The 22,682-nt window shown below is 36.0% G+C and overlaps 1 protein-coding gene across 7 annotated transcripts in view; it reads right to left on the bottom strand.

Moving 5' to 3' along the window:
- Window positions 1-22,682, bottom strand: part of DMD (dystrophin) — a 931,439-nt gene that overhangs the window by 430,849 nt on the left and 477,908 nt on the right. For all 7 annotated transcript variants that reach the window (XR_014026476.1, XM_081327957.1, XM_081327955.1 and 4 more), the window contains 3 exons: window positions 21,761-21,943; window positions 8,256-8,450; window positions 5,093-5,265 (listed from right to left, as the gene is read on the bottom strand). Coding sequence is in view for 6 of the 7 variants with exons in the window: in XM_081327957.1 (XP_081184083.1) it covers window positions 5,093-5,265; window positions 8,256-8,450; window positions 21,761-21,943 (551 nt within the window). In the remaining variant the exon portion in view is untranslated. The remainder of the gene's footprint in view (window positions 1-5,092; window positions 5,266-8,255; window positions 8,451-21,760; window positions 21,944-22,682) is intronic.

Here is a 22,682-nt window from a genome sequence, read left to right as displayed (position 1 = left end):
TCTTTCCCAACATTAGGCTCTTCTCATTGGGTGGCCAAAGTATTTGAGTTTCAACTTCAGGATCTGGCCTTCTACAGAGCAGTCAGGGTTGATCTCCTCTAGGACTGACCAGTTTGATCGCCTTGCAGTCCAAGGGACTCACAGGAGTCTTCTCCAGTACCATAGTTCAAAGGCCTCAATTCTTTGGTGCTCAGCCTTTCTTACGGTCCAACTTTCACAGTCATACATTGCAACTGGGAAGACCATAGCCTTGACTATAATGTATTGGGGCTGTCTAGATTTGTCATGGCTTTCCTCCTGAGGAGCAAGTGTCTTTTAATTTCTTGGCTGCAGTCCCCATCTGCGGTGATCTTGGAGCCCAGGAAAATAAAATCTGTCATTACCTCTATTTCTTCCCCATCTATTTGCCAGGAATTGAGAGGGCCGGATGCCATGATCTTGGTACTTAAGTACACCCATAAGTATTCACACTGTTGAATTCTGGACAAATTTACCTTTCCAGATGTTTTCTAGGGCAGTCCTTACTAGAATACATTGCTATAGTCCAAATGGGAGTTACTGTATAGTTAAAATCGGGTGAAAGATTATATATATCTCTCATTTTAAAAACTCCCTTCCTCACATGTTCCAATGACTGCATAGCACTTCAACCATACCACTGGGAGAGCAGTGAGGCAAATAATGAAAGGTAGGACTGCTTTGACAGGTAGGGCTGATTTAAAAAGCAGACCTACCTTTGATTATTTGCAACCACTACTCTTCTGTGAATGCTGTAAATAATAATAAAGTGTTTTCTAATTCCCATTATCAGTACTTTGATCACTATACTTCTTTTAACAAATAGTTCAGTTTCCTGCTTCAGTGCTTGGTGTACTTTTTTATTTAAAAGAACATATAAAGGATGTATATATCAATATCAGTGTAGTACCAAATACCAATGGTATATTATATATATATATGATGGAGAGTGAAAAATCAATGATAAAAATAAAAACTGCTTAAACAAAAGCCAGAAAAAAAATCAATGCATTGTTTAAAACATAAAGCATGCAAAAAAGGTAAAGAAATATTAAAATGTAAAGTCTTGTTCCTGAAAGATTTCCTCTGAATTTATCCAGACTATCTGAATAAAAGAAATTGCAGGTTGAACACATGGTTGAGAAAGCATGAAGTTTGTTCTTTGTTTGTTTGTTTTTAAATCAGTGCTAAGATCATTGGGTTAAGTGACATATTTTAGGGTTAGAGAACACAGTCCCAGTTGTTTATGATAACACTCAATGGTATATGATACCATAGAGAATTGAATACTTCTAACTCATTTATTTCCTCTGATACCATTTTCAGGGTCAAATTTTGGAAAATGGTGATAATATATATCATTTTATTTCACATCTATTGGTTTGTGATGATTATCTCTTGGATATTCAGTATACCTACTATGCCTTTTGTATAGGGTGCACAATTCATATGTTTAAAATATAAAACATTTGGGAGATATTGAACAGGGATTTAGAGTTCAGTACCACTATAATTATCTTTTCCACTGAAATTCAAATAAACCTAAACTTATGTTTAATGTCACATGTGATGTAGACAAAGGAAAACATTAACACTTTATTAGAACTACTCAGAGGTACTCCTGGTTAAGAAACAAGCAAACTAAGGCCAGTCTTCCTCCTTGATCATCTTGATTTCTTTCCAACCTCTTTTTTCCTCTGTATGGTCTCCCACTCTATGCATGTTAAATCACGTCTTTCTTCTTGTATCCCTGAAGCTCTTTCCAGCTGCAGATGGATAGCCATTCTGAGAATGTGCTGTTCTGAACTTAGCAAATGTCCTTATAGTGGCCAACTCTGCTATTTTGTTCATTAAGTAAAGATAGGATTGCCAACATGGTAAACCAATAGTGATTCCTATATAGTATATCATCCATATCTACAGCACAATATATAATTCTTTACACACACACACACACAGATATATATATATATATATATATATATATATATATATATATATATATATATATATATATATATATATATATATATATATATATATATATATATATATATATATATATATATATATATATATATATATATATAAAGATACACACACACACACATATATATATATAAAGGTAAAGGTTCCCCTGCATATGCATGCTAGTCATTTCCAACTCTAGGGGCCGGTGCTCATCTCTGTTTCAAAGTCGAAGAGCCAGCGCTTGTCCGAGGACATCTCCGTGGTCATGTGGCTGGCATGACTAGATGCCAAAGGCGCATGGAACGCTGTTACCTTCCCACCGTAGTGGTCCCTATTTTTCTACTTGCATTTTTTACGTGCTTTCGAACTGCTAGGTTGGCAGAAGCTGGGATGAGTAACAGGCGCTCACTCTGTTACGCGGCACTCGGGATTTGACCCACCAAACTGCCGACCTTCTGATCGACAAGCTCAGTGTCCTAACCCACTGAGCCACCGTGTCCCTATATATATATATATATATATATATATATATATATATATATATATATATATAATTTTTGAATTATTTTAGGAAAGTGACACAAAAAAAATTCTAGCAGCATATAATACTCTAAAAATGATACTTTAAAAATTGTGTTGAAAAGTTCAACAATTTGGCTGAAGCTCCATTTAAGAAAACATTACTATTCTTACAGTGAATTTGTACCATATAATGCAAGTATCTCATTTTCACTGCTGCAGATGGTCCAAAGACAAACTGAAAAATCCTGCTTAATGTTGACTTGTCTCTCTTTTTCAGATAAGAACAACAACAACAAGCCATTAACCTGGAAACCTTCCCAGATTATGTCTGTGTGCTAAGTTACACTTTAGAAGACTAGGCCAAACAAAAATGACATGCATAGGATTAATGATTTATTTGTTCTACTATGTTCCAACCAATCTTCTCAGCTTACCACTATAACAACTCAACTAACTAAATGGACTGGAGGAAAACAAGCACATATGAGGACAAAAAGTAATGAAAAAGAATAAAACAAAATTTAAAATCAATCTGTATATTTAGAGAAATGTCTGTCATGGTTCCGACGGATGAAACTCTTCAAATAACTTTGAGGCATTGTTTACCTTAAAGAATCTTTATTCGAGTAGCATGGCATTGGCACGTACATGGTCGAAGCCAAATTCTGAATTCCCCTCCCTTGAACACATAGCATCAAAGCACAATTCCCTCCTCTAATTAACAGTCATAAATCACATTCTCCAATTAGTTTGAAATGCAGACTTTCCCTCCAGTTCTCCAACCTGCCATTTCTTATCATCTCTTATTTCAAACAGCCTTGAATCATGCACTACTATGATATTGTTATGTTTAACTAATTGCTGTACACATTCTATCTCCTCCCCCCCCAGTATCATCTAATTCTAACTCTAAAAGTAACACACAAGTTAAAGAAAAAGGCTGCCTCTCCATATGTTGTCAAAGCAAGAACATTCAATGTTAGTAGTGTTGACAACCATACTTCAAGTCCATCCACATGCTTGGTGGAGGAACCTAAATTGAAGTGTCTTTCACAAATTGTGGTTGGTCTCTGTTTAAACATGAGTTGAAGAGAGCCAATCACCTCTCTGGACAATGTCATTTATAAACTCTGTTTGTGTGTGTGTGTGTGTGTGTGTGTGTGTGTTGGGGTAGGCAGAGAACCAAATCCTGGGTTTCCTTATTTGGAACAACTAGGGACTCTATTACATTTCTCTGGATTCAATCATTGTTTCCCCATGACTAGTAAATGAAATTGGTTAAGTAAGAATGGAACTACCTTAGATCAGTATCTCCAATTCACAGCCCTTACAGGTGGTACAGGTTACTGTGGTCAGTGAAATGAAATACCACTGAAGGTGGGCTGCAAATCAGGTAGCAGAATTCATATTTCAGAGGACCCTGTCTAGTTCCTAAGGTTCTATAACCAAAAAGGATTTGGAACTGCATAAATGAGGAAGAGCAATTCCCATCCAAGGCCAAATATGGAATTTCCTCAAAATAAATTTAAGACAATTTCTCCCCATACAGGCCCGCATAGCCTCCACACACTGGGATAGGATCGCAATAGCCTCACTTGCCTGGCGTGGAGTCAAATATACTGGATATTATCAGTATATTATTGATATTGGACCCCAAACTGATGGATGACTTCACATTTTGTATAGATATTGAATGAGAGCAGTCAAGCCTTGTGGCACTCACAAAGAAGGGACTTAGGGAGTGTACTCTTATGCTCACAACCATCACCAACTAAAACTAGCCCTGAGGGAAGGAAAGATATACAATAAAACAGTGCCCCATTCCCAATGCCTGAACCAATTTAGATGGATACCATGGTCAATGATACTGAAAGCTATTGAGAGATCAAGAGTATAAGGATGAATGCATGATCTCCATCCTAGTTGAACGCAAATCATCTATAAGGATAGGCTGCCTCCATACTAAATCCTGGCTTGAAAATTGACTGAAACAAGTCTAAATAATCCACTAACTCCAGAATTCTCTACAATCTGACTACTTCTCTAAAAGGGAAGGTTGTAGACAGAGTGATAGTTGTCTAAAGCTATTGTGTCCATGACCTATTGAGGAGAGACTGTGCCACTGCTTCCTTTAAGGTTGGAGAGCCAATTTCTCCCTCACACCATACCATGAACCCAACCACAGAACATCTCTTTGACCACTTTCACAACATAGGAGGGACATGGATTCAGCACAGAAATGGCTAAGCTAACAGTGAAGAACCTTATAATTGTTCATATATAATTAATCATATTTATACATACCTACTGAGAATACCAATAAAAAGATGATTTACATGGGTAAAATCAGTCTGTATTTATCTTAGATGCAACAATACAAATATGAGGGATTTTTGACAATTATTTTGTCAGAAAATTCCCTGAATCTATTAACTCTTCCATTATCAATGTCCAAATATTAAGACATATTCAATGTGGAATCAACAAGCTATTTTACAAAGATAAAATGCAACCATACATTGTAAGTCAGATGTAATGAAGCTTATCATGGGTAGCAAACTAAAATAAAGAAATTACTTACGCCTGTCGATCCCAATATATCTTATTAACTTTTTCCCACTGGGAAGTAAGCTGAGTCAGCTTGTCTTCAATTTTCATAGCTTCACCAGGTGTGGCACTTTTCAGAACTGCAGGCTTCTTGTTCTGAATGATTTCAATTTGATCTGAATATCTCCTTAGGGTGCCCTTAATTTTCTGCAATTCAAGAGGTGGAGGGGGACAAGAAAGAAGAAGGCATACAGATGTTGAATTATTAAATAAATTTCTCCTTCTATAATATTTCTATATTTTGACCAAGAGGAAAAAAATGAAATATTTCAATTAATCCATTATGTTATAAGAGGAGAGAGAGAGATGATAAGAATTAAATTGTGTTTGGCATTTGGGAGAATCTTGCATTAAGAAAAAAACATCTGGCAATGAAACGAAGGATTTTTTTCCCCTTTTCTTTTCAGTGTAGTCAGAAGGACTAATATTTCAAGTTTGCATGTGGAGTAATTACTTGTGGAATAATTTAATCTTTTGAATTTTATTTCAATTTTTATTGATTTAATAAACAATTAGCAAATTGTTATTTTAATATTAACAGGAAATCCTGAATGTTTTGTCCTATGAAACAAAATTGCACTGAAGTAATATAAGATACTACAAAAGCAAGAATTAGGTCAATGCTACTACTATCTATATTTTTATCCTCACTTTCACTTGCACATTCTTTCCTAATTGTAGGGAATATATCCATTGAAGCCAACATCATTTGATAATCATCTGTTTCTTGGCACCAAAGAGCCCCAAATGAAATCAGGTTTTAACAAAAAAAAAGGTCTTTTCAATATATATGCTGAGCAAAGAAAATAAGCAATGCCCTATAGAAGTGTCAGAGTCAATAAATAAATTTGATTTGCCTGGCTTTAAGAGTTAGCTTCACATTGAATTGTCTATAGTGATATTTCTTTGGTATTCCTATGTATTTTAAAATTCTGATTGGTGACTTGAAGCAGTCTTAATCTTAATTATTTATTATTATTTTTTATCCAGGGATAACTCTTGATGGCTTAAACATATTAAAACTATTACGTGTTAAAATAATAAAACAAAAAATAACTGTAAAAACACTGTTAAAAGATGAGGAAGAGGGGAACACAAGTACATGGAGAGAGGTGAGGTTTGATGTCATCAACAATTTTATAATCTGATTTTAAGAAATGCATTTTACTTTCTTTATAAATATAAAGATATGAAAGATTAGGGAAGCCTATTAGTAGATTGAGAAATCATTGGGATCAAAGTCCTTATTATCCCTCAAAAACCAAGAATTTTCCATCACTACATAGTATTCACTTTATTTGCTAGTCAAGAACATTTTCTACACATTCAGTTCTTCTATCATTTGTGTATCAAGTGTCTATCAAATATTTTTATCCTCAAACATTAAATTGGAATGTTATTTCATTAGCATAGGTGAACAGATTGCACTTATTCCTAAAAAAGGAATAGAGCCATTTGGCTCTCCTTTATGAAAAGGTTTCTTTGTTATTTCTTTGCCTTATTTGGTAGAACCCAGATGTGTATTTCTTTGATAAAAATGCAAATGCATTTTGGAAAATATTGTCCTGGATGAATACCAAATTTGTAATCATCTTTCAGCTTTTTATTCAGATACCATAAATGTAAGAAGCAGAGCTTCTAGTATTCATAAATGAAAAAGAAAAATCCTCTGTGAAATCACAGCCTTGAATATATGCTAGAACTATGCATTATAACACACCTATAACATTAATAAATCCAGCATATTTAAAATTAAAAAGGCATTCTTGCTGGGCAGTGACTACAGTGATTAATGAGTAACCACCATAAATCTTATTACTTATAGAATTATCATGGTAAAAGAAAGAGGAGGGGAGAGGGAGAAGATACCATGGGGTGAGAGAGATGGAAAAAGAGCAAAGATGAATGGTAATTCTTTTCTCCCCAGATTCATTTTCAAAGGAATCTTCTCTTGAATTCATTGAATTATGATTTTGTGTTTTATGCTAGTTATCCATGGAAAACAACACAGGCTTTGACTGAGGAGGCCTAGTTTGTAGATGATGTAAAAAAAAGGAGAAAATACAATAACAGCAGATAAACATGATAGAGAAAATAGGTAGAACAGGGATTCTGGAATTCTTTTAAATTCATCTAAATATGTTTATATTTTCTTCTGTGTAAAGGAGTAAAACTTGACTCTCTGTGTATATGTCTTACTGTTTTCCCATTGGGTTCTGTATCTCTGTGCAGGACAAGCTGCAGATCATCTCCTTAAGTCATGTGATAAAAAGGAGGTGGCAGCAAAGAGTTTATCATGGAGAGATTCCCAACATTCTGATTTGCTGCTTTCTCCGTCAAGGGAATGCCCTGAGTGATTTTCTTTTTCCTCAAAATTGTTTCTTCATAGGTTAAAATTGTTCACTGTTTTGCAGAAAAAATATTTCATTTATTATGCACAAAATAGTCATGAAATGTAGGAATCCACATGGTTATTTCAAAAGAATACAAAATGTGATTGTAAAAATAGGGATCTTCTAGGAAATGTTAGGACGTAGCAAGCAAATATGGTTGTTTGATGTAATTTAATCTTTGTAGTACTTGAATACTTTTAGGTATAATTGGATGTGGATATGTGTCCATAGATGTGCAAACTTAAAGGATGTATATGTGTGTGGATATGAGAGGAGCAGTTTGGTTTAGTGGGTAAGGCATCAGGCTAGAAACTGAGAAACTGTGAGTTCTAGTCCTGCCTTACCCTCAAAGCCAGATGGGTGACCTTGGGCTAGTCACTTTCTCTCACCCCTAGGAAACAGGCAGCGCCATATGACTTCTGAAAAACCTTGCCAAGAAAACTGTAGGAACTTGACCAAGCAGTTTTTGAGAATCAGACTTCATTGAAGAAGAATAAAAAAAATCCATTGGAAAATGACTATATGTAATTAAATATTCATATAGGGAAACATATTTCATGCCTATTGAGTTTTGAAGAGTTTTGAAATGGTGCAAAAAAGTAAAAGGCATTCAAGTTTTGTAAAATAATATTGAACTCATTTACTCCACTGAAAATTGTGCTTTCCAATTTTTTTTAAGAGGGAAAATATCCAACTTTCACTCTAAGTAGCTGAACACATTATTTAAATGGCTTGATTTCTTACCTTGAGATCATCTTCTTTTCTAACAAGATTTTCATAGTCCTTCCCCTGAAGAGTGGGAGAATTAAGCAGGTCTTCCACAGTGGACAAAGCTTGTAGAAGCTGTTGGATCTCTGTCAGGTAGGCAGAAGGCACGTAAGAAGTTTCCATTGGTACACCTTCAGTCATCAGTACAGTAGTCTCCTCATGAACAGTTTGCTAGTACAGATATAGAACAGAAATCTTTCTTTAGATTCATTATGTAAGAACATATTTTTAAAAAGCAAATCTGTATCAAGGTTTATATAATGCACAATTGTGTTACTGTCCTTTTTAATAGTCTATATGTAATATTTCACATATAATCATCCAAATTAATTTTGTGCTTTGTGAGGATTGCCAAGAATCACAGTGCAGGTCAGGGAGGGCTGAGGAGGATGAATGAGGTGCAAGAAATAAGAGGAGCGGTGCAGATTGGGAAGGGTTGGGGTGCACAAGGATGTGAGGAGATGCACAAAACGTGTGGTGCAGATCAAGGAGGCTCCATATGAGTGTGAAGAGAGATGCCATGCTGGTTGGGGAAGGTTTGCAAGGGTGTGGTACATATCAGGAAAGGTGTGCAGAGCTACAGTATGGATCAATGAGGATGTGTGGGGATGTGCAAGTACCAGCATGGTATGAAAGCAGTGGGATTGGGGAACACTGCATGGGTAAGGGAGTCTTGCAACCTTGACTGCCACCTTCCCAACTGCTATTTCAGAAACCCAGCAAAGAAGAATTTAAGTTGGTAATCACATGATCACAGGATGTTTGGCAACTAGTTATAAGTGTGAACAGGTTGCCAAGCACCCAAATTGCCATCACATGACCATGGGGGTGCTGGGATGGCCAGAACTCTGACAGCCAGCTATAGGGCCATTGTAACTTGGAGTGGTTGCTGATTGAATGGTTGCAGATCGAGGGGTAAATTAATTCCTGATTTTCTCCTAAATCCCTTTCCACCTAGCTGGTACGGCAGCCAAGAACAGTCATGTTCCTACTATTGTTGGGTCAAGTAAGATCATCTAAGAGTTCAGCATTAATTGGAAAGCAGCAATTAAGCATGTGGTTAGACAGAAGATGAAAGCTCTAAAAGTTGAATGTATACTATCATGTCTAGTATATTACAAAGTTTTCTTAATTCTTTGTCCTGGAAATGTTAAGAGTTTATAAGGCTGAATAACTGCCTATGTGTTGTCATTATTTTTAAGGCAGCTGATGCAAAAGTGCGAGTTGGCATGCATTATTGTGCTTCACAATATTGTGCTTGTCTCATAGGAATGTAAAGAATGTACAGTACAATTTCTGCCTGCCTGAGTAACTTATTTATCTCCAAGCTGGGATAGATGCCAATTGATGAACTGAAAAGAATGTTGATGAGATTAGCTCTTTTGTATTGTTAATGTGTGGGTTGAGCATACTAAGACTTATTTAGAGATCACAAATTATTTTTTTGTTGTAGAAAGAAACATGGCTGATTCTTACAAGAGGACACCCCAGGATATTCATCTTTTGGGCAAGGTCCAAACTGAGTGCAATCCACTGCTTAGCAAACTCCACAGGAGGTGGAGTTACAATGTAAAAACATCACCACTTCCTAATAGTTCTATAGGTGAAGCTTTTCATATTTAGTTACTTTTAAAGCCTCTGTTTCAGTTCCATTTATTGTGGATATTTATTTTATTTATTTTATTTTAATTCCATTTATATCCCGCCCTTCTCCGAAGACTCAGGGCAGCTTACAAGCTTAGCAATAGCCTTCATATTAATTTTCTCATGTAAAATGGACCAGGTTGGTAAATCTGTCTGAGAAATAGCAAATCTGCTCAATTTCAGCTGATATGTTTACTGATTGCATCAGCAAGAATAAACAATTCTATTCTTTCATGGTATGAGAAGAGCTTATTTAGGCATACTATCAAAGAACCATTGCGCCAAATATAAGCAATCCTCACTACTGTCAAGAGTATTCTAAATTTTTTAAGAACCATGATTATGTGAATGTGAAGAAATGACTCACTGCAGTAAAACTAGGCTTACAGATAAAAAGCCCCTCAGGTACTGTCACAGCATAAAAGACAGTATCAATTTTCTGCTAGAAAATAAAGAGAGTCACAATCAAAAAATGGTCTGGCAACAACTGATTGTAGCAGCCAGAACAAACACGCTTATCACCTTTTGAAAATGTGGTGCTAAATGCCAGAGGCATGGCCCTCTCACACGAATTATTACTTCCCCGTGGAAATTTGAGAGTTTTAGGTAGGTCAGGAATTGCTGCACTACAGAGGAGATAAATGATGAGCCCTCCTTGTCTGTTGTTCCTTGCTACAATTTTCCTAGATATAGAAATTAATTAAGTAACTGAAACCCTGAATAATACTAGTACTAGATGACCATATTTAACCTGAGGTTATCAGTTGTAACTTGGTATAGTAGAAGCCAATATTACATTTATGGATTCGTCCATAAGCCAATTTTGCCTATTTTGGGAGGAGGAAAATACATGGCATGTCCTAGTTAGCTGTCAAAATTATAAGAATTAAGTATCAAGATTTACATTAGTCTTCAAGAATTCTGAAAAAAAAACCTTGGTGAATTTACTATTGTATTACTTGCTTAAAAATATGCCCAGAAACTCATATCCTATATGCAACTTTTGATATCTAGGGAAAAACTTTGGAACAAGCAAAATGCCTTATTATTTCAACAGCCTCTGTCCGATCTCATGCATTAATTGTATAATACTTTGAGAGTCCAGTACTCCAGTTAGAAGATGGTAAGCACTCTATTCCTAAAAAATTTATACAGCCCTTTAACTAATTGTTTAAATGATTTGGAGCACCATTTTCCCCAAACGAATAAACAAAGACCTTGTGGTGCTCCATAATTGCAGAATATGCTATCATCTCATCACAATAATCTTTTGGCTTTAGAAAACTACTGAAGATATTAGCTGTTTTCAGTTCCTTTATTAATTAACTTTATGTTGGTTTTCTACATCAAAGTAATTACCATTATTTTATATCAAGCTGTTTTAAAAGGCTATTTATTACTTTCACCAAATATTTAATTGCTCTTTAACACGGCACTTTTAAAATAATAAAAGACATGGTTCTGTTATATACGGCATAAATTCTAAAATGTATTACAGGGCTGTATGGACAAATCAGCATAAATGAAATTCAGTCATATTAATTAAATATTCATAATAAATATAAAAATATAAGAACTGTATTGTAAATAATAAGAATATGTACTTTTAGCATTGGACTAATTTATTTAACAGCATGAACTAGATTGCTTCAAATAAAACTGATTATATGCTTCCATACCACATTTTCTATCTCAGATATAAATTCATGTCTTTGGTTTGGAAGCATTTTCTGATTCATATTGATTATAATTATTAATTGAAGTGAAAGAAGTATAGGTGTGATTTCAACCATACAGCTTAGTCAACTGGCTGACTTTACAAAATACTACAAGAAGGGATCAGACAATGATAGATATTGGTTTCACAGTTGGAACCCAAATGTTTACACATCTCTATAACTAGTATATTAAAATAACACACTACATAACTTACTTCAAAATACCAGTTATGGAGAGATACTAACATTTGGGCTTCATTCAGGGAACTCAGTATTCAAAGATAGCCTTGGCTGATGCATGACAAGAAAACGTTTTGTCATAAACAGTGTCAAATAATCAAGTTAACTATTTCAGAACTGTGATTCAGTATCCAAGATTAAATATAAAGGACTGAAATCAGTATAACTGCCCCAAAGACAACTAATTTATATAATTCAGTAGTAGACATCACTATAGAAGCAAGCCGTTTCCTAAAAAAGACTACCACAGAAGCTGTTTAAGCCATGTCAATGATATTACTGAATCCTTTGGAAAAAATGCATGCATATAAAAAAACCCTCTCAGTTGTTTTTTTTAAATAATTGTTAGTGTAAAGATATTACATATAGCAATAATATTTTCAGTATCAAAACTAAGCAACAATTTTAATGTAGATTTATTTAGATTTTTATAATTAAAAATTTTCTTCTCAAGGTTTACTGATTTCATGAGAGGTAGTTATCATAAATCTAAAACCTGCACTAGTGGTTAGAATAATTCTTATATAACAAGTTGAGTTTTAAAAAAACAGCAATACTGAATTATATTGAATTAGGAACAAATTAAGATATTTTGTATTTGCTGGTAAATAAACAAAATATTGCTTGTTGGAATCCATATAACAAACTATAAAAATAAAAAATAAATCCATGAAATATAAAAAAACACTTTACTATTTACAGTTAATACAATAGAAAAAGTATTATGCAAATCTTTTAAGGATTTTTAAACCAGTTTTGGTCAAAATATTAATATACAAAAGTTTCATTTTGTAAAAATGTAGTTTCATGGCTATACATCAGTTAAAATAGCTATTATTTCAGGGGGGTGTTTCTTGGCTTTTAGCAGTTATTTTACATACTACCTTTTAGTTTTCTTAAATGTTAAACATTATTTAAACATCTTTTGTAAGATATATTTTCTGATAACATTCATCAATCAGTTATGTACATATAGATGGGTAGAAAGCAGGAGAAGTAAGTAAAAAAATGTTCTACTACCTGAGTTTTCTGTTTAAAAGGTGATAGAAACCTATGCTTTCTACAAAGATTTTGGTTCATTCACGTAATTTAGATGAAGTTCCAGTTAAATCACATCCTGTAAAGCTTTTAAATTCACATTGTCCAATCACACCCTGAAAAGCTTTTAAATACACACTGTCCTTAAATAGTAGACTTATGATTCTTTTGACCACCAGTACTGAAAAGTAGATTTATTATAATAATATTAATGAAGCTATCATTAAAGAATTCCAATTTTCGACCTATACTGAAATAAAGGTTCCACTTATTGTGTATTGTGTATTCTCCAACCTATGAAAGGTAACAAACTAGAGTCCCTCTTTGGGTGGAAATGACAGTTTTCATCTTTCTCTTGTTTTAGCAATTCACTGACTGAATAACAGACTGTTGGCTTATCACATGTGCTCTCCCACTAAAGCAAAATAAACCCACCTGATACATGCCTCATTTCCACTGAATTTTAGCCAGAGAACACTAATCTTATATGAAGTCTTACAGGTGAAACTCGAAAAATTAGAATATTGTGCAAAAGTTCATTTATTTCAGTAATGCAACTTAAAAGGGGAAACTAATATATGAGAGAGACTCATTACATGCAAAGCAAGATAGTTCAAGCTGCGATTTGTCATAATTGTGATGATTATGGCGTACAGCTCATGAAAACCCCAAATCCACAATCTCAGAAAATTAGAATATTACATGCAATCAATAAAACAAGGAGTGTACATAGAACAGTATTGGACCTCTGAAAAGTATTAGCATGCATATGTACTCAGTATTTGGTTTGGGCCCCTTTTGCAGCAATTACTGCCTCAATGCGGCGTGGCATGGAAGCTATCAGCCTGTGGCACTGCTGAGGTATTATGGAAGACCAGGATGCTTCAATAGCGGCCTTCAGCTCTTCTGCATTGTTCGGTCTCATGTCTCTCATCTTTCTCTTGGCAATGCCCCATAGATTCTCTATGGGGTTCAGGTCAGGCGAGTTTGCTGGCCAATCAAGCACAGTAATCCCACGGTCATTGAACCAGGTTTTGGTGCTTTTGGCAGTGTGGGCAGCTGCCAAGTCCTGCTGGAAAATGAAGTCAGCATCCCCATAAAGCTCGTCTGTGGAAGGAAGCATGAAGTGCTCCAAAATCTCCTGTTAGACGGCTGCGTTGACCCTGGACTTAATGAAGCACAGTGGACCAACACCAGCAGATGACATGGCTCCCCAAATCAACACAGACTGTGGAAACATCACACTGGACTTCAAGCATCTTGCAGTGTGTGCCTCTCCATTCTTCCTCCAGACTCTGGGTCCTTGGTTTCCAAATGAGACGCAAAAGTTGTTCTCATCAGAAAAGAGGACTTTGGAACACTGAGCAACAGACCAGGTCTGTTTTTCTTTAGCCCAGGTAAGACGCTTCTGACGTTGTTTGTTGTTCAGGAGTGGCTTGACAAGAGGAATATGACATTTGAAGCCCATGTTCAGGATCCGTCTGTGTGTGCTGGCTCTTGATGCACTGACTCCAGCCTCAGTCCACTCCTTGTGAAAGTCCCCAACACTTTTGAATGGCCTTTTCCTGACAATCTTCTCCAGGTTGCGGTCATCCCTGCTGCTTTTGCACCTTTTTCTTCACACTTTTCCCTTCCACATAACTTTCTATTAATGTGCTTTGATACAGCACTTTGGGAACATCCAACTTCTTTTGCAATTACCTTTTGAGGCTTTCCCTCCTTATGGAGGGTGTCAATGATGGTTTTCTGCACAACTGTCAGGTCAGCAGTCTTCCCCATGATTGTGATTCCTACTGAACCAGACTGAGAAACCATTTAAAGACTCAGGAACCCTTTGCAGGTGTTATGGCTTAATTAGCTGATTAGAATGGAACACTTTGAGCCTAGAATATTGCACCTTTTCACAATATTCTAATTTTCTGAGATTGTGGATTTGGGGTTTCCATGAGTTGTACGCCATAATCATCACAATTATGACAAATCATGGCTTGAACTATCTTGCTTTGCATGTAATGAGTCTATCTCATATATTAGTTTCCCCTTTTAAGTTGCATTACTGAAATAAATGAACTTTTGCACGATATTCTAATTTTTCGAGTTTCACCTGTAGTTCTTGTTTTTTCTTTCTTCAGTGACCATTACCTAAGTTGATATTTTTTCCTCTGCAACTTTTGTGACCTTCATTACTGGTAGCTGATTAAAACGCAAACATTCTCTTTACACGGAAGGTGCATGCCTTGGACTGTAGTTTTAGCCTTTCGCACATCAGATCTTGATAGCAATTCCATACTCTAAGAACCTAAAGCAGGCAAATTTGAGCAATATAGTTTATTTGGCATTCATTTTAATTCACATGCCTAAGTTTTCTACCTAACTTATCTAATATTTAAAAAATAAACCTAACTATCAAAATGTTTATAATTACTGACAATGTGAACATATTCTTAATTTTAAAGTAAATCATATTCACTTTCTGATACACACACATGTGTGTGTATGTATATGTATGTATACATACATATATGTATGTATATATGTATATTTGTATATGTATGTGTGTGTAATCTTTTAACAGTATATTGTGCAGGATTTTAACAACTGTTTTAAAAGGGTATGATGAAAGATAGCCAGTGCATTATGTAGCTGTTTCCAATAAGAATGTTTGGAATTTTTGATATTTGAGAAGTATAACATGAAAGGTACAGTTAATATTTCCCAAAGTATCATGCATGCCATTTTTTATCATTTTTTCACCACCAATTTGCATATTTGAGAAATGTTCTTTTAAGTATTTTATAAATAAAAAATAAAAAGGACTGTGACTTGTGCTAAATTAATAAATGGAGTTTCAGAGAAAATGTAGCTTTAAAAGCTTAATCATATGTAAAAAACCCTACAAATTTGAATTCAATGTGTCATTATAATCCTCACTAGCACGTCACACTTCTTTGCCTGTATGAATACATTTTAGATCTACCATCAAATAATTAAAGTTCTTCATTTGGCAGATTGATGCTGAATAATCTTTTATAATTGGAATGGTTGCAAAAGAGCAGATTTCACTCAGTTCTTTCCTGTGGCTGAATAACACATTGTATTTGAAAAAGGATAAATAAATAGTATGGCACGTTTTTCCAAGGCGATGATTTGATTTCTCAAGTACACCTGCTTTGCTGCTCAATTTCTATATATTCACTAAACACCTGTTCTACAGAGAAATCATATAAAGATTCAGTTATACGCTGTATAAATATGTAAATATATTCTATGGACATTTTCTGCATTGTAATCATCACAGTGTGTTTCCTTTTCCCCCCCAGTTCCCATTAAGTCATGATACATATCCAGAACATTCAATACTGAGCTTTATTTCTATAGGCAAATATGATCAAGCCGAATCACAAATTCCAGGTTTTAGATTTACTTTCATGTAAATTTCATAACATCAAGATTACCTTTGGAATAATAAATAACTAAATAAAATATACTACATATCATTTAATAAAAAATGAGGGGGTATATTTATAATGAAATTGTTTTTCAGTCAACCCAAACTGACAATCTGTACAGCTACATGTAAATTTGGGTGCAACAATATTGTTTCTATATGTACATACTAGGAATGAAAGCATTGAGTTATTATGTAAAATAATAACTTCCAAGGAAATATCCTAAATATGCCTTGCTAGGAAGCATTTATTACAGATTCTGATATATTGGGTGAAAGTGTATATCATCTGACCCTGTCTCTAAATATTTATAAGAATAATTTGAAAAACATTTATTTAATATTTGTTAAATATTTGTCACCCATCTCACTACTCTGGGTAGCTTAGAACAATAAAATGGGGGAAAGGGTGTCAGCTAATTAGTCCAACAACCACCTCCAGTGATGTAATCACCTATTGGTCCCCAGGCCAACCAGCAGAGCCAGGCCTTCAGGCCTTGCTGAAGGATAGGAGAGTGGGGGCAAACCTCACCCCAAGGGGCAGGATTTTCTAAAGGGCTGGTGCTACAGCAATGAAGTCTCTTCTCCTGGATCCCGTCAGCTGGAATTCCTTGACTAATGGATTCTTCAGCAGATCTCCTCTGCTGGCACGAATAAGGTGGACTTGTCTTAGCAGAATGAGATGGTTTATCAAGTAATCTGAACCTATGACATGGAGGGCTTTAAAGGACATAACCAACACCTTGAACTGCATCTGGAAGCAAACTGACAGCCAGTGCAGCTTGCAAAGCTGTAATGTAACACAGGTCATTCTATGAGTCCCAAAGGCTGCTTGTGCTGTTGCACTTTGTACTAGTTGAAGCTTCCAAATGCATTTCAAGGTTAGCTCCATATAAAGCTTCATTGCAGTAATCTAGACAAGAGATGACTACAGCTTGAGTGACTGAGCACAAGAGCTCTTGATCCAGAAAAGGCCAAAATGAAGCTGTGCAAAGACTCTCCTTATCACAATTGCCACCTGGATGTTTGAGCAGGAGTCATGAGTGCAGGAGAACTCCCAAGTTGCAAACTGGAACTGAAAGGGGTAGCATAACCCCATCTAGAACTAAGAATGTCAAAGACCTGGATCTTGAAACTTCATGCACCCAAAGGCATTCAGTTTTGCCGGGATTCAGTTGTAGTCTGTTATCCCCCATCCAGGCTCCTGCAGCCTCCAGGCACCATCAGAAGATAGCAACAGCATCCTCGGGTCACCAGATGTGAAGATGCAACATTGAATAATATTAGCATATTGATGGATGATCTTACCCAGCGGCTTCATGTAGATTTTAAATAGAAGTGGTGAGAGTACTATGCCCTGTGGTACATGAAAGAAAGCAGCCGGGGCTGGATCTCTCATTGCATATCAATTGGGAGCAGCCTTGGAAAAAGGAGATAAACCTTGTAGAACTGTGCTGCCCAGTCCTAAGCTCTGTAGCCAACCCAAAAACATACCATGGTTGATGACATCGAAGATTGCTAAGTGGTCAAGGAGAGCCAGGACAGTTGCACTACCACCATCCTGCCCTCAGCAGAGGTCATCCATAAGTGGAACCAATGTGGTCTCTGTTTCACAGCCAGGCCTGAAACCTATTTACAAGGGTTCTAGGGATTCTTTTATATCCAGGAATCTCTGAAGCTGCCAAGCAACCATCTTTTCTGCCACCTTCCCTTAAAAGGGGAGATGAGAAACTGAACGGAAATTCTTCAGGCCGGTGGAATCGAGTGAAGGTTTTTGTTTTTGAGGAGAGGATGAACCAGGGCCTCCTTTAAAGGGTCCAGAATGTCCCCTCTTGCAGTGAGGAATTTATCATTGCATGTACCCACCTGATGGTCACTGTCCTGGAGTCTTTTACCAACCAAGAGGAATAAGGATATAATTGACAGGTGGCTGTATTGACAGCATTAAGGACCCTGTTAAGTGACCATTAAGGACACTTCCTTAGGACCAACAGGAACAAACTGTTCTCAAATCACCAAGCAAGAACCTTCCTCATGCATCTCACAAGGACCTGCACCATGCTTGGATTCCAACTGGGAATGAATCCAAGTGATTTTATCTAACAAGTGTTCAATTAATTCCTCTGCAGAGCCCTCCAGGCCTAAGAGGGACTGGGTACTTCAGAAGAGGGCTGATGTGCAACACTCTGCAGATGCAATAACAGCAGAGAAATAATTGTTTTTCCACTCTTATCACCACAAGGTAGGCCTTGATAATGGCTGTATGTTGTGTCCAGTCAAAGTCATAGGTGCAATTCTGTCCAGAGCCTTGGCCGCCTCATGACTTCAGTCCATTATGAAGGCTTTAGTAGAACCATGCAGTAAATCCTCCAGTATATTCTCCAGTTCCCTTTGGAACCCATTCCATCAGTCTCCAGGGGCAGACTGTTCGAATGGATCCATCCTCCCTGCAGAAGAGGGCTACATGAGAGAGTCTCAGGGCCCCCAGGGTGTGATCTGACCATGACGGGGTATAATATTAGATTTTCCATCCGATCACATTGACATTTCTCTGAATATCATATCTGGCATGTGACTACTGTCCAGAGTCAGACCCATGATGATCTGGGATAGGCCCATGGCCATCATGGTGGGCATGAACTCTTGAGCCACTTCTGCAAACAAACCCAAGGAAGGCAGATTGAAGTCACCCAGGACCATAAGTGTGGGGAACTCCACTGACAGCAGGGAACTCCTTAGACAGGGAGTTTGCTTGCAGCAGGGAAGTTGGTATACTAGCAACAATGCCAACTGATCCTGTGAACTCAGCTTCAGGAACATCCAGAGATCTGGAGAGCAAGGCCCCTGAAGGTGACAAGAGACTCTCTGATTATTACTGCTACCATTGCCACCCACCTCCCCTCTCTTGGCTGGTGCCAAACCCTCAATCCAGTTGGACATATCTCTGACAGGGGAAACTCCCATTCCTGGTGTCAGCCAGGTCTCACTCACTTTTCCATAATAAAAGCTTGAATGAGGGAAGCCTTATTATTGACTGAACTGGCATTCAGCAGCAGCAGCTGAAGCTTTGACCCCTCCCCAATGAATGCTGCCCAGGAAATGAGAATGTGCTGGTGGATGCAGGAACACACCGCCAATACTAAATCTTAGAGGCTATGGCCTACCCTCTGACTCTGTAGATCCCATGCCCATCACTACTTGGATGCCTTGCCCTCCCTCCTGGTCCCCATGGTCATCTGTACCCCTTTCAAAGCCCCTTCCTCGAGAAGCTGGAGGCTCTGCCATCCCATCCAAACATGTATAAAATCATATGTTAATTATGCCACTAAATCAAATAATCTATTTCTGAATGCCATAGGCCAAAGAAAATTTTATTTTTCTTTTCTTTTCTTTTTTTTTAAAAACAACTAGCAAAGAGACTTGGTGGAGCAGTGGGCTAATGCCTCCTTAAGTAACACCAGCTGCCTGAAATTAGTGCAGGTTCGCGTCCCACCAGGCTCAAGGTTGACTCAGCCTTCCATCCTTCCAAGGTAGGTAAAATGAGGACCCAGATTGTTGGGAGCAATAAGCTGACTTTGTAATAATGCTGCTTGGGGGGGGGGCAAAGCCCTAATAAGCAGGCATATACATAGAATGAAGTCTATTGCTAAGCACATTGATTTGTGCTTTAGATTGTAAGCCGCCCTGAGTCTTCGGAGAAGGGTGGGATATAAATGGGATTTAAAAAAAAATGATGGGTGGAGTATTTTGCACAATTTCTGCAGAGAAACATTGGATTCAGAAAAGATTTGTGTTACAAAAAGTTTTATTTTAAAGAAAGGACTGTTGAAATCTAAATTCTCATTTGACCTATCTACTCTATATTATTACTGCTACAGTATATGTATTTTGATTATATAATAAAAACAATTCTTTAATTAATTCCAAACTATGGGATTTCACATATGTATTTTATCTGCAGTAAAAATAAAAGTTTTTGCAAATTTTTAGATGTAGCAATTAATAACATGAAATTGAGTAAGAAGAGTCACAAAGAACTTGAATGGGAAAAAGAATGCAGTCCACTTCTAAAAACTTACATAGTAAATAGTAATATACTTCAGTTAATCAAGCAGATTACCATAGATTTACTATTGTTAGTAGGTCACCAGAAGTTTAATGGACACAGTGTCTCCTGGGTTATAAATAAAGCCATAGAAATTCTCTTTCACATTAATTTCCTAAACTGTTTGCCATTTTGCCATTTCAAAGATCTATTGGTAGTGGAAGAAATACTTCCTACTCCTCTTTTGCCTTCCAGTCTCTCCTTGCAACTACCCAAGATATCAACATGGGCCACTTTTGAAAGAATATTACCAAATAACAATGACTGAAACAGTGAACCGTTAATGAATTTTAAAAAAAACAACTTGAAAAAAATACATGAACCAAATCCTTTCCTTTCTTTTCCCCTTTCCCCTTCCCTATGCTCCAATTTGTTAAACAAAGTAGCACCTGCCTCTGGCTTATTTTCAAAATAATGAAAAGGAATTTTATGTTTATTAACCTTAAACATATTCTTTTACTTTTATTGTTTATTACTGGTATTTTACACATTTTATACATTGTTATTATTGACTAGCACAAAGACTCTTACATAAATTCTGTGGTCATATTTTCTAAAGCTGTTCCAAATAAAATTCACCTTAAAATGAGCACAACATAATTCCATAAAACCTTATATAATTAATAGTTCCTCACAACATCCCTGTGAGGTGGGAGATTTGTATTTATTAGTGGTACAAATTAAAAGCTTGTATAGATACAGATTAAGCAACTGTTTGTAGTATAACTTTCCCTTATTCATTTGTTGTTAAATATAATATTTGAAGTGCGTGGGTTGTTGTAAAAAGCAGAGAATAGCATCTATGTTTCCTTCCTAGTAAGTTGAAAAGAATCTATGTTATATAAATAATACAATTAAAAACCCTCATTTTTTTCTGAATACATCTGAACATCAAGAATAAATAAAGGCTAATTAGATTGTGCATGGGATGATAGATTGAAAAATAAATATTTCTCAATTGTACATGTTAATTGAATGAAATAAATATATGGCAAACTGATAGCTTTAAACTGGTAATGTTATGAATAAAATGAGGCAAATAAAACCAAAATTCTTTTTCCTTCAATGCTAATATATTGTTGATTGATTGAACAACTTCCTGTTTTATTTTAAGGACATTTACTAGAGAAAATCATGTAAGATGAAAACTATATTACGCTGTAAATAAAAGGGACCTGAATCGCTGGCCAGATTCTATTTCAGACACATCAATGGGAATTCTCAATATTAGTAGAGTTTTGTTAGTAGTAGTATTTGCAAACATAAATGTTTGCCAGGAACAACTCACAATTTGTGCATAGTTGAGTCTTCGAAACTGAGCAAATTTGCTCTCAATATCTTGCCAGCGCTTGCTGAGCTGTATCTGGGTTGGTTCCACTGCTTTTGCAGCCCCATCCTTAGACAAGCGATCAGCCTGCCTCTGTACCACATTCAGCTCTTCCTTCTTCTTCTCCAGTTCTCGATCAATTTCCTATTGAGCAAAACCAATACAGGGCCCAGGACAATTAGCTAACTAGATCATCAGTTCCTAAGAGTTAGCAAAATAATTTTGCAGAGATATTGTTAAAAAAGAAGAAAAAGAAAGAATATTATTTTAAAAGCTGAGTTAACATGTAAACAAAAAAGAAATACAGAAGAGCTCTGAATTATACAGCTCATTGCTATTTGAGTGACTATATGATGCTGGAAAGGTGACACCATAGGCCAAAGTATTAACTGTCTAATTTTCCCTAGCCCTGTGTGATAATTAACTGGAAAGATGACCATAATGTTGGAGCCGCATACTAAATATCCATAGTGATTGTCAATTAGATGGCTAGAGCTTATTTTTAATTACTATAGGAGAGAACATAACAAAGAATAAAGCAAAAAAAGACAATGAAAAATAAACAAGACAGTTTTTGACAACATATAAACAAATCTTTAGAATTTTGACCATGATTTATGAATATGTTCTGATGAAAATGAATGTGCTGCTAATATGAAAAAAGAGTTCAGCCGTGTGCCGATTAAGTCATTTGTTCATCTGGAATAAAGATAAAAAAGTCAATTATTTTTTTCTTAGAAAGTATTTGAAGATGGCACATTCTACATATATATTCATCTAGATACAAAGGGTTTTAACAAACATCATGTCAGTTACTTAAATAACAGTAAGTGATGAGTTACTATTATTTATATTCATTACTGTAGCTAGGTAACAGAGAGAC

Source organism: Vipera berus (assembly GCF_964194415.1).
Source record: "Vipera berus genome assembly, chromosome: 4".
NCBI classification, from domain to species: domain Eukaryota; kingdom Metazoa; phylum Chordata; class Lepidosauria; order Squamata; family Viperidae; genus Vipera; species Vipera berus.
The sequence above is the reverse complement of the archived record's forward strand: the minus strand, read 5'-3'. Positions and strand labels throughout refer to the sequence as shown.